We start from the raw sequence: 17,594 nt of genomic DNA, 5'->3' as shown, positions 1-17,594 counted from the left end.
GCTGTAACGTAATAAAATGTGGAAAAAGTAGAGAGGTCTGAATACTTTCTGAAGGCACTGTATAGATCTGTTGGGACGGTCTGAAAATTGGAGTGGGTCCAGGGTGTCTGGGATTACGGAGATGATGTGTGCCATAACTAGCCTTTCAAAACACTTCATGATTACAGATATGAGTGCTACAGGGTGGTAGTCATTGTGGCATAAAGCCTTAGAGTTCTTGGGAACACGTGATGGTGGTCAGCTTAAGACATGTGGGGATTACAGACTGGGATAAGGAGAGGTTGAAAATGACTGTGAATATGCCTGCCAGCTGTTTAGCGCATGCTCTGAGAATACCGTCCAGCCCGCGGCCTTGAGATCACCCAGTTCTCTGGGTCAGTGGGGGCCCTCACGCATGGCACTGTGTTTTATTGTAGAAGCTTGCATAAAATGCACTGAGTTTGTCTGGTAGAGAGGCATCATTGGGCCGATCATGTCTGGGTCTTCCTTTGTTATCCGTAACTGACTGAAGCCCTTGCCACATGTGACGGGCATCGGAGTCTGTGTAATATTATTCCACTTTTTTCCTATATTATTCTTTTGCTTGTTTGATGACTCTGTGGAGGTCATAGCGGAACGTCTTGTACTTGTTCCTGTCCTCAGCCATAGCCTCAGGGTGGGGACAATGTCACCTTCACAGTGGGGACAACGTCACCGGTGCATGTCCTAATGAAGCCGGTGACGGAGGTGGTTAGCTCGTTGATGTTATCGTCTGAGTCTCGGAACCAATTCCAATCAGAGCAAGCAAAGCATACCTTTAGCATAATCTCTGATTCTGATGACCATTTCTCAATGGAGCAAGTCCCGGGTACTTCCTGCTTCTGCTTGTTAACAGGAGTATGGAGTCATGATCTGACTTGCCGAATGGGGGACAAGGGAGGGCTTTGTATGCTTGCTTGTGGGTGGAGAAACAGTGGTCTAGGACTTTATCGCCCCTAGTGGCGAAGGAGACGTGTTGATGGAAGTTGCTTATGTAAAGCCTCGTACAGTTTGTTAAGTGTCAGCTTGTTATTTTTCTTTTCCTGAGGTGGTATGCATACAACCGCTACGAAAAGCTGAAAAAGCTGAGCTGAGAACTCACTCGGGAGGTAGAAGGGTCGGCTTTTACCATCAAGTATTCCAAGATGGGTGAACAATGGGTCAAGACTTCCACTGCGCTCGACTCGGCACACCATTTGTTGTTGTTGAAGAGGCAAACCCCTTCCCCTCTCGATTTCCCTGACTCCACTGTCCTGTCCGCTCGGTGAATGGAGAATCCGTAGAGTTGGATAGCCATCGGGGGATATCTTGTCCGAAAGCCATGTTTCAGAAAAGCAGAGAATATTGCAGTTACCAGAGTCCAGTTGGTAGCAAATCCGCGATTGGTCATCCTTCTTATTATCAAGTGACTGGCCAGTAGAATGGAGGGAAGAGGTGGCAGGTTTTCCCTTCGCCTTAACCTCGGCAGGACTCATCCTCTCTTGCCTCTGTAACACTAACGTTTCCACTTGGAAACCCCCAAAATTGTGTCAGAATTACAGAAAGAACACAGGGCAGATGATTCGAAGTCAAAGTTGAAGCCAGAATTGAGGTAAGTAACTGCCGAACTGATGTTCAAAGTTATTGTTGGTTATAAGAAATAGCGGATACATTTTGTGAAAATAAAATTTAAATAAACGTGAAAAGAATCACAAAGTTGGGTTGGAGCTAACAAAACGGCAGCCGTACAGTACAGTGCCATCTCAGAATACTAACTGAGCTACAGAGGACCACTATCTACTCCTAATGTAACCGTTTGTTCATTCTGTTGATGTATGCTCTAGATTTCTCTCCATACTGTACATCTGATTCATATCATGGGTAAGTTGAGCCTTGTATTTCACTTTTATGACATCAATAGGAAAGCAGGAATCCATGCAGCTCTGTTTCCCTTTTCTCTCCCTGTTGTCAGTGCGCTGTAACAGACGATAAGGCCCAGACGTCAGACACTTGCTCTCTCCTCTCTCAGGGGAGAGAGACATGGGGAGCGCTAGCCAGCTCTAGCCACACAGCCAAACCAAACAATCTTTCCATTCTCATTTCCCCTCCAGATTCTGAAAAGGAGCCATCAAAGATTCTGAGAAGGAGACATCAAAGTGTGTTGCAGCTGATACTGAAGCCTACACTGAGCAATTGTATCATTTTTGTCTACTATCTTGTAATTACAATGGCATGACATGTACTTAGCAAATCATTCACTGATAATGTGTTTTCCCCCTCTAGCAATCAACTATCTGTTTATCTGCCACGTGTCAAGAGTTGGAGCTCTTCCTCCTGTTTGCACATGCATCCTATGGCAGCTGCGGAAGTCGGAACATTTAGCTGATTTCACCTCTCTTCCCTGTGAGTGAGTGGCTGACAACTGCACATTCCAACCTGCCATGACAGTGTATGACTATTTTCTGACTCCTGCATTCTTCATGTTGACACCTGACACCCTGGAGACCCCGTTTATTTGTTTAGTTCAACCAAGCTGTCATCATGCCATTCATTTGAATGTGTGTAGTGCAGAGAGGTATTCACAAATCAATTCCAATGTTTGAGGTTGTTGGCTATTCTTTCATGCTTCTGCCCTCAAACTTGACATACCTCATACTACAACTGTGTGACCTGGCCTTGGAGACAGAGCCTGTTCAAGACCCAGCAATAGTTTACTATATCACACAGATAACATAGGTGCTTCCTTTGCCTCTGAATGAATGGGTCAATGATAAAGTGCTGTAAACAATCAATAGAACTGCACCTACAGTAGCCTATTCAAATGCCACTTCAAATAAAATCAGTTCTCCAATTATGATGAATATTTTAAATGAATTCTATGATGATACTATATTCTATAAATTATTAACATTTCATGTAAAAATATCATGTTCCATGATAGAACACAATTACATTAGGTTATAGGCCTATATATGTAATACATTGACAAGTATTTGGCAACTTTCAAGTTTTTCCAAAGATATACTATTACAGCCTTGTTTATTTACAATGTAACCGTTCTACCGTTCCATGAATAGCTGCAGTCAAGGCAATAATCACAGCAAACTTTCACAAAGCAACATTGTATTCAACTGTAGTAAATTGTAACATACCAAGCCTTGTTCAAACCTGTGTTATGTAATTCCCCTCTGCTGTTTCGAATCTCCAAAACAACAATAGTCCTACATGTGCTCCTTTACTCAAACGAATATCAGAGGACTGCAAGAAGTGACAGCCAGTTGATTTCGTGCCGTTTGCTCCACGACCATCATTTGGAAGCGAGAGTGAAAGCGACCCCCTTGACTCAATGGACCCTAAGCAACGATTGACTCACTCGCTATCCAGCGCCACCTGGATTCCAAGCCAGTACTGCAGCGTCTCCTTTCCTTCCGATTCTCCAATGTCCACAGCTTGGCCGGAGCTCGTCGTCTTTCCGGCTCCATTTCCACCGGATTTTTAACGCTCCTACCCGTCTCAGATCAAGACGAGACCACGCCAAAGGTAAAGAAGAAGCTCCAATGATCCGGGAGAGTCTAGGTTAGGCGGAGAAAGATCGTCCTTTATTGGTGTTTTCAGCGCTGTCGTGTTAGAGGGAGCTTGCTCGGAACTGACTTCATGCATCAGTTGGTACACCATGCTGATACTGGAGTGTCTCCTACCATAACAAACCTCTCCGTTCTACAAAGGATTCTTAGGTCGGATTCGAACCATTTATCGTTCCTTAGAATGCGTCAAATGACTTATAATCAATATGCTCATATTCGTCGGGTTTATACGATTAATGCTCTCCTAAAGTGAGAGAAACATGCTGTGTTTTATTTAGCTCGCCTGCATGCCTTGCGAGCCCCCCTTACTGCAAATAGGTGCAATTACGTTTTCCCTGCAGCTCTTCATTCGCGTTCTCCCAACCAATATTCGTGCGCTGGTGACTGTATGCTGTTTGAGTGTTCTGTGTTGTTTTCCCCTATTGCTTGGCTTTTGACAGATAAAGCCTTCGGGAATCTCACCACAAAACGAAGGTAGCCTAGTAACGTCAGTCAGTAGTCACAATGATTGAATCCGAGCCTGCTTTTATTAACAACAAGGCTACAAATGAGCTGCGATAATGTAGCCTAACAAATTTGCACTCGTGTTATGGTTCTGTGGGGGGGATTATTCAAAGCCAATTGGACCGAGCTAATGGAATGATTTGGTGCTCCTTATCTAACCATCTAGCTTGCTATAGGCGTGTGGTGTGACCATTATGGAAACATCGTGAACATCGTTTGTCCTTCAAAATGACAGGAATTTTAATTAAGTACTCTAATGGATTTTATGTATAAATAGTCTATAGCTATTGTTTATAAACAACTTTTGATGAATAGAAGGTAATGTTCAACATCCAACCATGTAAGTCGACAGCAGGACACAGACTCTGAGAAATGAATACTAATGTCGGCCACGAACCAAAGACCAACCCACAAAGGGGTCTACCAGTCCAGAGAATTATGTAAAGTTGAGTTATGATAACCTACCTGTCTGATGAGCAGCATCTCTCTCTCTGTATGTATGTATCCCATTGAGAGATCCAATTATTAAGTGTCTATCTTTTCTTCTTTATGGGGGGAAATATATGTCCAGTGAAAGACTATAGGTCTATAGATGCTAGCCTCTATTGCATTGATCAGTTTGATAACTTTTCTGTCTTTGGTTTTTAGGGGGAATCAAAATGTCCAGTGAAAGACAGGGGCGGTCAGATGACGAGAGTCCAAGCACCAGCAGTGGTAGTTCTGATGCGGACCAGAGAGACCCGGCGGTGCCGGAGCCAGAGGAGGCAGAGGAGAGAAAGCAGCAGCCCCCCACACCTCCTCAGCAACAGAAGAAACCCACCAAATTATCCAGCAAGACTACCGCCAAGTTGTCCACTAGTGCTAAAAGGTAATGGCTTCATTATCATAATCACTGTATTCTTACAATTAGGGATACTGTAGTCTACGTGATCCTTCTGCTAAACTGAGTAGCCTAATGAATGATTTATGGTTCATTTATAATGCTTTAATCCTTTGAGACACAAAGGAGAGATATTTTTTTTATTATTATTATTCCTGTGCCAAATAAGATTGTTAAAAACTAAAGCCATGGAACAACATTATCATAGTAATGCCTTTATTTGGTTACTTGGTCTATTGTCGCTGAATATGGATCGTTTGTCAAGTTAGGCTACAGGAGCAGAGCAGGACTTAATATTACTTGTTTACATCTAACTTAGCGTATCTGAGGTTACATTGTTTTGAATTCACATACTTGTGATTGTTGAGTATTGTAAAATAGGTATTTTCACACTCACAGTTGATGTCTTTCCTGTGTTGCAACCTGTGTTTCTTTGGTTGTAGAAAACTGTTTCTAAGTTTAGGGAGAAAATGGTCAAAAATACTATTATGACAAATGTTCTATTCCTCTTATTAGGCCTATGCAACTATATTTAGTGTTGGTAAGAGGAGAATGATCACTTTAACGCCCAACTAATAAATGTAAAGCAGTTGGATGCAATTTTATCTGAGCTTCAAAAAGAAACTGACTTGTCTACACAATAGTCTTAAAAACATGTATCAAGTACTAACAGTGGATGAGAATACACATGTATTGAGTGGCAAGTATGTCAAAATCCTCCCCTTTTCTCCCTTACACAGCGTTAATAATGCTTTAGTAACAGCACCCTACGCAGCTCTCTGTTTAAAGGCCCTGTCAAATATACCCAAGGTCCTCCCCCCTCCCTCTCCCTCTCTGCCTCATTTGCATATAAGCTTTAAAAGAAAATATTTTGTGCTAAAAGTGACTGGAATGGGTGGATGAGCGGCGGGATGGTAGGTGAGGGGGCTAGCTTTGTGCTGGGGGTGAGAGTGTTGTGTTGGGGTAAACGGACAGGGAGTAACGAAGGAGAGAAAGTTTTGCTGTTCTGGGCTTCGGGTTCTGCCTGGGAGAACAAAGAGGAAGCAGCCATGTTAGCTGTGCTGAGCGGAGGGGGGGGGGGGGGTGCAGTTAGAGCATCGCTGGTAGAGGGCAGTGTAAATCTCTAGTCTAGTGCTGTAAACTCTTCTCTTCTCACAGCTTCTCGTTTCCTCTCTCATTTCTCTCTCTCTCTGACAGCAAAGACCACGATAGAAACAAGTCTGTTGACTTCATAGTGTTTTTAGTGTGTGTATTGTTCATCCCTCCAGTCTAGTGCTGTACAGTCTCCTCTCACAGCCCTCTTCTCACAGCTTCAACACATTTCTCATTTCTCTTCCACAGAATCCAGAAGGAGCTCGCTGAGATCACTCTAGATCCACCCCCTAACTGCAGGTATGGCAAAGATTTCATATTCATTTATATTCTCAGTTGATGCTCTTTTTGTTGATAAGGCTGAAAGGCGTCAGCATGCTTCAGTTCGGCTGGTGACTAGCTGAACTCGGCTAGTCGAATTGAAGGAGTGTGCTTGCATCCTCCCTTAAAAGACCTTCGCTTGAAAATGATTTCTATTCCTCAAAATAGTAATAACTAATCTAAGATAACACAAGAAATCTGTCATCAATTTTGCAGTTTTTGCCGAAGAGATCTTAATCGTGCAATTTTACATCTAACTAAGATGTTTGGTGCAATATTTTTCTCTGAAAAAATGTTCATGAAAACAAGTCGTCTCCCGTTGAATGGCAACAAAGACTTTATTGAACAATTTCTACTGTTGACCAATCACCGAAGAAGGGGTGTGGACTTCGTCTAGGAACTTCGGCTTGCCTCCAGAAAAAATGTTGTGCACCCGAACAGCCGAAAAAACCCTGGCCGAAGTCCAAAACGAACAAAAACGCCACAAAATGTAGTCATAATATATGCACAAACTCTGCCGAACTGTTTCGGTTGGGAAGCATGCAGATGCCTTAAGGCTGCCTGTTATGTGTTCTACTGTCACACAAAACTGTTGCAGATATTTTTTTAACTTATTGTATTACTATTATAGTGTCGTAACAGGACATTTATATTATTTCAATGCTAGGCTTCAAAGCAGAGACAGAGAGGAAAGTCTGGTGTGGTGGTTTTTGATGTGTTAAATCATTTACGTTTAGCTATGGTCTTTGCACTGTCATGTTTTTAATAATGCAACAGATGCTGCATTTACGCAGACTGTCTTATATTCCATCTTTTGTAACGGAGTTAACATAGATATGTGTTTATAACGGAGTTAACATAGATATGTGACTATAACAGAGTTAACATAGATATGTGATTATAACGGAGTTAACATAGATATGTGATTATAACAGAGTTAACATAGATATGTGACTATAACAGAGTTAACATAGATATGTGATTATAACAGAGTTAACATAGATATGTGATTATAACAGAGTTAACATAGATATGTGTTTATATCGGAGTTAACATAGATATGTGTTTATAACGGAGTTAACATAGATATGTGATTATAACAGAGTTAACATAGATATGTGATTATAACAGAGTTAACATAGATATGTGATTATAACGGAGTTAACATAGATATGTGATTATAACGGAGTTAACATAGATATGTGTTTATATCGGAGTTAACATAGATATGTGTTTATATCAGAGTTAACATAGATATGTGATTGTAACAGAGTTAACATAGATATGTGATTATAACAGAGTTAACATAGATATGTGATTATAACGGAGTTAACATAGATATGTGTTTATAACGGAGTTAACATAGATATGTGATTATAACAGAGTTAACATAGATATGTGATTATAACGGAGTTAACATAGATATGTGTTTATAACGGAGTTAACATAGATATGTGTTTATAACGGAGTTAACATAGATATGTGATTATAACAGAGTTAACATAGATATGTGTTTATAACAGAGTTAACATAGATATGTGATTATAACGGAGTTAACATAGATATGTGTTTATATCAGAGTTAACATAGATATGTGTTTATATCAGAGTTAACATAGATATGTGATTATAACAGAGTTAACATAGATATGTGATTATAACAGAGTTAACATAGATATGTGTTTATAACGGAGTTAACATAGATATGTGTTTATATCGGCGTTAACATAGATATGTGTTTATATCGGCGTTAACATAGATATGTGTTTATAACGGAGTTAACATAGATATGTGTTTATATCGGAGTTAACATAGATATGTGTTTATATCGGCGTTAACATAGATATGTGTTTATATCGGCGTTAACATAGATATGTGTTTATATTGGCGTTAACATAGATATGTGTTTATATCCAGGCTGTATCACAACCGGCTGTGATTGGGAGTCCCATAGGGCGGCGCACAATTGGCCCAGTGTTGTCCAGGTTTGGCCGTTGTAGACCGTCATTGTAAATAAGAATTTGTTCTCAGCTGACTTGCCTAGTTAAATAAAGGTTACATTTTTAAAAAATGACAGAGTTGACATAGATATGTGTTTTATAAAACAGATGTGATGCTGCAGATTCAGTGTAATTATGTTTAATTAGTGAATGTATGATTTTATGTTTTTGATGACTGCAGAGGAATTTTATATTCTTTTTGCTGTTAATTTAATGAAACAAGTTTTTGGGAGGTATTTTTTGTGGTCTGTTTGTAAAGATTCTTGAATGCCATTTTGTCAGTCCTGAGTCTCCTGTAATTGAATAGCTGTCATGCAACCTGATAAACTTTACAATACTTTGCTTACTGGGGTGGGCAATCGTTCTTTAATCAAACCACTGTTGCACAGATACCGGCAGAGGGTGTTTTCACTGTTTTTTTATTGCATTTTAAATGTCTTCAACCAAGGAGAAATTACACACAGTGACCAAATGATTTGGATTGCATTGAGTTTGAGTTATCCCTCAGAATATGTGTTTCATTCATGAAGTCGATTAGCTCTAATGACTTTGACCCTGGCCCGGGATTTTCCTTCTAGGATTTATTCATGAAGCAGCACTATGACATATGGTCTTTGTTTTGTTCTCTAGACCCGGGGTTTAAAGGGGGGGTTCTGGCATTCTTTAGACTAGCCCCTTCACCCCTCTATTGGGCTGCAAACATTAATTATTTCCTGTTAAACAAACCTCACTGTGCCCACTGACCCTTTGAAAGCCCCTTTCTTAAGACGCCGTGTGATATGATTCACGTTGCAACAATATCACACTAAGATCCGACATGAATTCCTTTGACTCCACATTTGTGGTTTTAAAATGGAAGCAGTTAGTGTGTGGTGTCATAGACGTTGATGTAGTTTCTGCTACCTTTAGTCAAGAGCCATTTATCAGAAACTACTTTTGACAAACATTCTGTTGTCTAAAACGCTGATGTTGCATGTATGCATAGGTTAAGTTAACCTTCGCCATGCAAGACTTCCTTACTAAGATGCAGCTCAGATCACTGTATCCCTGTGAGGACGTGGATCATGGACCACTGATCAGCAAGATGTGGCTTAATGTCTGTGGGTGAATGTGTGCTCCTCCTCCGCTTCCTGTTGTGGTAATGCGGTATTGGTGAGCTCCAGCCCACACCGTGTGTCTTCTGAATAGAAAATCGGGGGATCGATATCGTGCCGCGGCACGACTAGGGGATTCCTGAGACAACGTTGATAATGGTCATTGACAATGCAGGGATTTGATGGCCTTTCATGGTCTGATCCTCTGCTCTGCGCTGTGCACTCTCAGAGTAGGAGTGCTGATGTAGGATCAGTTTAGCCTTTCAGATCATTATGGCTATCATAAAATGGACAGGGGGGCCCTGATCCTGTGTGTGTTCTCAGCAGAAGGAGATAATAACCCCACAATGCCTATATATCACCTCCATCCCTGGCTCATGATTTCCCTTTCAATTAGTAGGACAGTCAGTCAGTCTGGTTGCATCCCAAATAGCAACCTATTCCTTATATAGTGCACTACATTTGAGGCTCTGGTCAAAAGTAGTTTACTGTATAGGGAATAGGGCGCCTTTTGGGATGCAGTCTCGGTCTCCGCAGTGCGTTGTTTACCTGGAGGCTGCCTGGGATGTTACATTAATTTGATGATAATGCATCACATTTCAGCAGCACTGCCTGGCCTGGACATATCATAGAAAAGAAAAAAGGAACCTGGGTCTGGTTTCAGTTGGTTGACCTAGCCTAGTTCACTGTTGTCAGTTTGGTTGCATACCCACACACACAAATCTGTCGCTGTGCCCTTGAGCAAGGCACTTAACCCCAATCGTTCCATGCTCGCTGGACAATGGTGAACCTGGCCATGACCCCACTCCCGGCAGGTGTCTCAGGGGGAGTTGGGATTTGCAATGAAACACATATCCATTACACTCTTGTACAAGTGTCCACCCACAAGTGTGTAACCGGACAAATATAAGCACCCCCCAAATTAAATTATTATAATGACTAATCCAAGTGCAAGCTCACCTGCAATTTGACGCTAAGAAATACAGACTTAATGGACTGAATGCCATTCTTAAACAGATTAATTCAAACATTACCTGTGTTCTGCTCGTCCGTATTGGCCAGTGACTCGTTCCCTCTAGTAAAAATAAACATGTTATATTATATTTTATTAATCATTAACCCAAAGACTTATTATACCTGATGGATGAGGGATATCCTGGTTTCTATGTCCCTGTTGGTGCTGATAATATTGTATAGTAATGCAGACATATATTACCGTCCAATACCAAACAATATTTCCCCACTGAGAAACACTACTATTGCTTGTCAGACCACACATAAACATACACATTTATGATGGACATACAGTGAGCTCCGAAAGTATTGACAATTTATTACATTTTTTGGGCTCTGTACTCAAGCAAATGATACAACGACTATGGGATTGAAATGCAGACTGTCAGCTTTAATTTAAGGGTATTTTTATACATATCGGTTGAACTGTTTAGAAATTTAAGCACTTTTTGTATATAGTCCCCCCATTTTAGGGGAACAAAAGTATTGGGACAAATTCACTTATATGTGTGTTAAAGTAGTAAAAAGTTAAGTATTTGGTCCCATACTCATAGCATGCAATGACTACATCAAGCTTGTGACTCTACACATTTGTAGGATGTGTTTGCTGTTTGTTTTGGTTGTGTTCCAGATCATTTTGTGGCCAATAGAAATGAATGGTAAATAATCTATTGTGTCATTTTGGAGTCACTTTTATTGTAAATAAGAATATAATATGTTTCTACATTAATGTGGATGGTACCACAATAGAGGTCGACCGATTAATCGGCATGGTCGATTAATTAGGGCCGATTTCAAGATTTCATAACAATCGGTAATCGGCATTTTTGGACGCCGATTAAATTGCACTCCACGAGGAGACTGCGTGGCAGGCTGACTACCTGTTACACGAGTGCAGCAAGGAGCCAAGGTAAGTTGCTAGCTAGCATTAAACTTATCTTATAAAAAACAATCAATCTTCACATAATCACTAGTTAACCTCTATGGGCTAGGTGGGACGCTAGCGTGCCACCCGTGGTGCACTCCATCAACAGCAGGTGCATTTCAAGAGCGGCAAATTTGAATCCAAATAAATGTCAAAATTCAAATTTTTCAAAAATACAACTATTTTACACCATTTGAAAGATAAACATCTCCTTAATCTAACCACGTTTTACGATTTCAAAAAGGTTTTACGGCGAAAGCATAAATTTAGAGTATGTTAGGACAGTACATTTACAAGAGTTGTGTGTAATGTTTTGTCAAGTCAAAGACAGGGTCACCAAAACCATAAAACCAGCTAAAATGATGCACTAACCTTTTACAATCTCCATCAGATGACACTCCTAGGACATTATGTTAGACAATGCATGCATTTTTAGTTCTATCAAGTTCATATTTATATCCAAAAACAGCGTTTTACTATGGCATTGATGTTGAGGAAATCGTTTCCCTCCAATAACCGGCAGTCAAGTCAGCGTCACAAATTAAATAATTAAAATTAGAAAACATTGGTAAAATATTATATTGTCATTTAAAGAATTATAGATTTACATCTCTTGAACGCAATCAACTTGCCAGATTTAAAAATAACCTTACTGGGAAATCACACTTTGCAATAATCTGAGCACTGCGCCCAGAAAAATACGCGTTGCGATACAGACTAGACGTCATGTTGGGGAGATCTAAAATCGAAAATACTATGTAAATAATCCATTACCTTTGATTCTCTTCATCAGATGTCACTTCCAGGTATCACAGGTCCATAACGAATGTAGTTTTGTTCAAAAAAGCTCATCATTTATGTCCAAAAATCTCCGTCTTGTTAGCACATGATCTAAGCCAGCCGGACTTCTCGTCATGAACGAGGGGAAAAAATATATTTACGTTCGTTCAAACATGTCAAACGTTGTATAGCATAAATCATTAGGGCCTTTTTTAACCAGAACATGAATAATATTCAAGGTGGACGAATGCATACTCTTTTATAACGTATTGGAACGAGGGTACCCAACATGAACTCGCGCGCCAGGTGTCTAATGGGACATCATCGTTCCATGGCTCTTGTTCGGTCAGATCTCCCTCCAGAAGACTCAAAACACTTTGTAAAGGCTGGTGACATCTAGTGGAAGCAATAGGAAGTGCCAAAATATTCCTCAGCCCCTGTGTTTTTCAATGGGATAGGTTTAAAGTCAATACAACACATCAGGTATCCACTTCCTGTCAGAAAATGTCTCAGGGTTTTGCCTGCCAAATGAGTTCTGTTATACTCACAGACACCATTCAAACATTTTTCGAAACTTTAGAGTGTTTTCTATCCATATATAATAAGTATATGCATATTCTAGTTACTGGGTAGGATTAGTAACCAGATTAAATCGGGTACATTTTTTTTATCCAGACGTGCAAATGCTGCCCCCTAGCCCTAACAGGTTAACTACACATGGTTGATAATATTACTAGGTTAACTAGCTTGCCCTGCGTTGCATATAATCAATGCGGTGCCTATTAATTTATTATCGAATAACAGCCTACTTCACCAAACGGGTGATGATTTAACAAAAGCACAATCGTTGCACGAATGTACCTAACCATAAACATCAATGCCTTTCTTAAAATCAATACACAGAAGTATATTTTTTTAAACCTACATATTTAGACTTAGGGTTGCCACCTGTTCGATAAAATACGGAACGGTTCCGTATTTCACTGAAAGAATAAACGTTTTGTTTTCGAAATGATAGTTTCCAGATTTGACCATAATAATGACCTAAGGCTCGTATTTCTGTGTGTTTATTATATTATAATTAAGTCTATGATTTGATATTTGATAGAGCAGTCTGACTGAGCGGTGGTAGGCAGCAGCAGGCTCATAAGCATTAATTCAAACAGCACTTCCCTGCGTTTGCCAGCAGCTCTTCGCAATGCTTGAAGTGCAGCGCTGTTTATGACTTCAAGCCTATCAACTCCCGAGATTAGGCTGGCAATACTATAGTGCCTATAAGAACATCCAATAGTCGAAGGTATATGAAATACAAATGATATAGAGAGAAATAGTCCTATAAATTCCTATAATAACTACAACCTAAAACTTCTTAACTGGGAATATTGAAGACTCATGTTAAAAGGAAACACCAGCTTTCATATGTTCTGAGCAAGGAACTTAAACGTTAGCTTTTTTACATGGCATATATTGCACTTTTACTTTCTTCTCTAACACTGTGTTTTGGAAATTATTTAAACCAAATTGAGCATGTTTCATTATTTATTTGAGACTAAATTGATTTTATTCATGTATAATATTAAGTTAAAATAAAAGTGTTCATTCAGTATTGTTGTAATTGTCATTATTACAAATATATATATAAAAATCGTCCGATTAATCGGTATCGGTGCTGAAAAATCATAATCGGTCGACCTCTAGTCCACAATCAGCTCTTTTGGCGTACTGACGTAGAGGGAGAGGTTGTTGTCCTGGCACCACCCTGTAGACTGTCTCATCGTCATCGTTGATCAGACCTGACACCGTTGTGTCGTCGGCAAACTTAATGATGGTGTTAGAACCATTTTATCTTTGGAGTGTTCTCCCTAGAACCCTCTATGAACGGTTCCACCAGCCTTATTATCCTTTAAAATGTAATTACATATAGCATAAGGCCTTTCTTTGAGGAACAGGTTATACCCTAACACAGGGGTGTTAGAAAACTCCTGGTTTACAGGTCACATCAGGCCTGCAAGTCACATTATGCTGGCTTGCAAAGTGCTGTGTAATTCCTATTGGAATCCATCCAGTTACGATATCCAACAAGTGGAATGTTTTAATCACCTGCAACCTGCATTCAGAAAGACTGCCAAGGTAAGGAAGATTTGAATACTGAGACTACCTCAATCATCTAAACTGGAATAACCATCTCTGTAACAGGTGCAATAAATCCAATCACTAACAGATTGTATTAGTTTAGAAAACTGTATGTTATTTATCTTTGTGTAGCATAAAATGTATCAACCAGTCAATATACATGCACAAATACAGATATTATAGTAAAGCAAACAATAGAGAATGCTGGAAAATATGATATATGGTTCTATGTAGAAGGCTTCTTGCCTTCCAAAGAATCATCAAAGAACCCTTTCTTCCAAAAACGGTTCTTAGGATGTAAAAGGTTCTAGGTACAACCCGTTGCCTTACAAAGAACCTGCGTCTTCCAAAAAGCAGTTATTCTGATCAAAACGGTTCTTGGTAGAAACCTATCCCTCAGAAAAGAACCCTTTTGGAACCCTTTTTTCTAAGAGTGTAGGTATTACAGACTGGGTCAGGGAGAGGTTAAAAATGTAAGTGAAGACACTTGCCAGCTGGTCAGCGCATGCTCTGAGTACACGTCCTGGTAATCTATCTGTTAACCTGTTTAAAGGTTTTACTCACATTGGCTACAAAGAGCGTGATCACATAGTTGTCCGAAACAGCTGGTGCTCTCACGCATGGTTCAGTGTTGCTTGCCTCGACGTGAGCATAGAAGGCATTTCGCTCGTCTAGGCTCGTGTCACTAGGCAGCTCGTGGCTGGGTTTTCCTTTGCAATCCGTGATAGTTTGCAAGCCCTGCCACATCCGACAAGGGTCAGAGCCGGCGTAGTAGGATTTGATCTTAGTCCTGTATTGATGCTTTGCCTGTTTGATGGTTCGTCAGAGGGCGGAGGGCGTAGCATGATTTCTTATGTGTCTGGATTAGCGTCCCTCTCCTTGAAAGTGGCAGCTCTAGCCTTTAGCTCAGTGCGGATATTGCCTTTAATCCGTTGCTTCTGGTTGTGATATGTATAACGGTCACTATGGGGATGACGTCGTCAATGCACTTATTAATGAAGCCGGTGACTGATGTGTTGAACTCCTCAATGCCATCAGATAAACAGCAAAACAGTCCTGTAGCTTAAAATCCACTTCATTGGACCACTTCCGAATTGAGCGTGTCACTGGTACACAGAATAAAATGTGCTATCTAGAACCTAAACGGGTTCTTTGGCTATCCTCATAGGAGAACCCTTTGAAGAATCCTATTTGGTTCCAAATAGAACCCTTTTGGTTCCAGGTAGAACCCCTTCCCTAAAGGGTTCTACATAGAACCCAAAATAGTTCTATCTGGAGACAAAAAGGGTTCTACCAGGAACCAAAAAGGGTTATCCTATGGGGATAGCCGAATAACCCTTTTTTCTTAGTGTACTTCCTGTTTGAGTTTTTGCTTGTAAGCCGGAATCAGGAGGGTATAGTTATGGTCAGATTTGCCAAATGGAGGGCAAGGGAGAGCTTTGTATGCGTCTCTGTGTGTGGCGTAAAGGTCATCTAGAGTTTGTTTCCCTCAAGTTGCACAGGTGACATGCTGGTAGAAATTAGGTAAAACGGATTTCAATTTTCCTGCATTTAAGTCACTGGCCACTAGGGGCGCTGTCTCTGATGAGCATGTTCTTGTTGGTTTATGGCCCTATTTAGCTTGTTGAGTGCAGTCTTAGTGCCAGCATCGGTTTGTGGTGGTAAGTAGACAGCTACTAACAAAATAGATGTAAACTCTCTTGGTAAATAGTATGGTCTACAGCTTATCATGTGATATTCTAACTTACAGTGAGGGAAAAAAGTATTTGATCCCCTGCTGATTTTGTACGTTTGCCCACTGACAAAGAAATGATCAGTCTATAATTTTAATGGTAGGTTTATTTGAACAGTGAGAGACAGAATAACAACAAAAAATCCAGAAAACCGCATGTCAAAAAGGTTATAAATTGATTTGTATTTTAATGAGGGAAATAATTATTTGACCCCCTCTCAATCAGAAAGATTTCTGGCTCCCAGGTGTCTTTTATACAGGTAGCGAGCTGAGATTAGGAGCACACTCTTAAAGGGAGTGCTCCTAATCTCAGCTTGTTACCTGTATAAAAGACACCTGTCCACAGAAGCAATCAATCAATCAGATTCCAAACTCTCCACCATGGCCAAGACCAAAGAGCTCTCCAACGATGTTAGGAACAAGATTGTAGACCTACACGAGGCTGGAATGGGCTACAAGACCATCGCCAAGCAGCTTGGTGAGAAGGTGACAACAGTTGATGCAATTATTCGCAAATGGAAGAAACACAAAAGAACTGTCAATCTCCCTCGGCCTGGGGCTCCATGCAAGATCTCACCTCGTGGAGTTGCAATGATCATGAGAACAGTGAGGAATCAGCCCAGAACTACACGGGAGGATCTTGTCAATGATCTCAAGGCAGCTGGGACCATAGTCACCAAGGGTAACACACTACACCGTGAAGGACTGAAATCCTGCAGCGCCCACAAGGTCCCCCTGCTCAAGAAAGCACATATACATGCCCGTCTGAAGTTTGCCAATGAACATCTGAATGATTCCGAGGACAACTGGGTGAAAGTAGATGAGACCAAAATGGAGCTCTTTGGAATCAACTCAACTCGCCGTGTTTGGAGGAGGAGGAATGTTGCCTATGACCCCAAGAACACCATCCCCACCGTCAAACATGGAGGTGGAAACATTATGCTTTGGGGGTGATTTTCTGCTAAGGGGACAGGACAACTTCACCGCATCAAAGGGACGATGGACGGGGCCACGTACCGTCAAATATTGGGTGAGAACCTCCTTCCCTCAGCCAGGGCATTGAAAATGGGTCGTGGATTGGTATTCCATCATGACAATGACCCAAAACACACAGCCAAGGCAACAAAGGAGTGGCTCAAGAAGAAGCACATTAAGGTCCTGGAGTGGCCTAGCCAGTCTCCAGACCTTAATCCCATAGAAAACCTGTGGAGGGAGCTGAAGGTTCGAGTTGCCAAACGTCAGCCTCGAAACCTTAATGACTTGCGGAGAAGATCTGCAACAAGGAGTGGGACAAAATCCCTCCTGAGATGTGTGCAAACCTGGTGGCCAACAACAAGAAACGTCTGACCTCTGTGATTGCCAACAAGGGTTTTGCCACCAAGTTCTAAGTCATGTTTTGCAGAGGGGTCAAATACTTATTTCCCTCATTAAAATGCAAATCATTTTATAACATTTTTGACGTACGTTTTTCTGGATTTTTGTTGTTGTTATTCTGTTCAAATAAACCTACCATTAAAATGAAAGATTTCTTTGTCAGTG

General features: G+C 40.7%; 1 protein-coding gene across 4 annotated transcripts in view; it reads left to right on the top strand.

Moving 5' to 3' along the window:
- The first annotated feature begins 3,391 nt into the window (after nucleotides 1-3,391).
- Nucleotides 3,392-17,594, top strand: part of ub2e3 (Ubiquitin-conjugating enzyme E2 E3) — a 61,090-nt gene continuing 46,887 nt past the window's right edge. Inside the window, exons 1-3 of one of the 4 annotated variants that reach the window (XM_014165029.3) lie at nucleotides 3,392-3,537; nucleotides 4,734-4,953; nucleotides 6,307-6,357. In XM_014165029.3, coding sequence (XP_014020504.1) covers nucleotides 4,745-4,953; nucleotides 6,307-6,357 — 260 coding nt within the window. In that variant the 5' untranslated portion in view covers nucleotides 3,392-3,537; nucleotides 4,734-4,744. Of the gene's footprint in view, nucleotides 3,574-4,733; nucleotides 4,954-6,306; nucleotides 6,358-17,594 lie in introns of all 4 variants that reach the window. The other 3 variants (XM_014165028.3, XM_045704326.1, NM_001140271.1) reach the window with 3 other exon arrangements.

The sequence above is a fragment of the Salmo salar genome, chromosome 21, assembly GCF_965601325.2.
Source record: "Salmo salar chromosome 21, fSalSal1, whole genome shotgun sequence".
NCBI lineage: Eukaryota > Metazoa > Chordata > Actinopteri > Salmoniformes > Salmonidae > Salmo > Salmo salar.
This window is presented reverse-complemented; position numbering and strand designations above follow the sequence as displayed.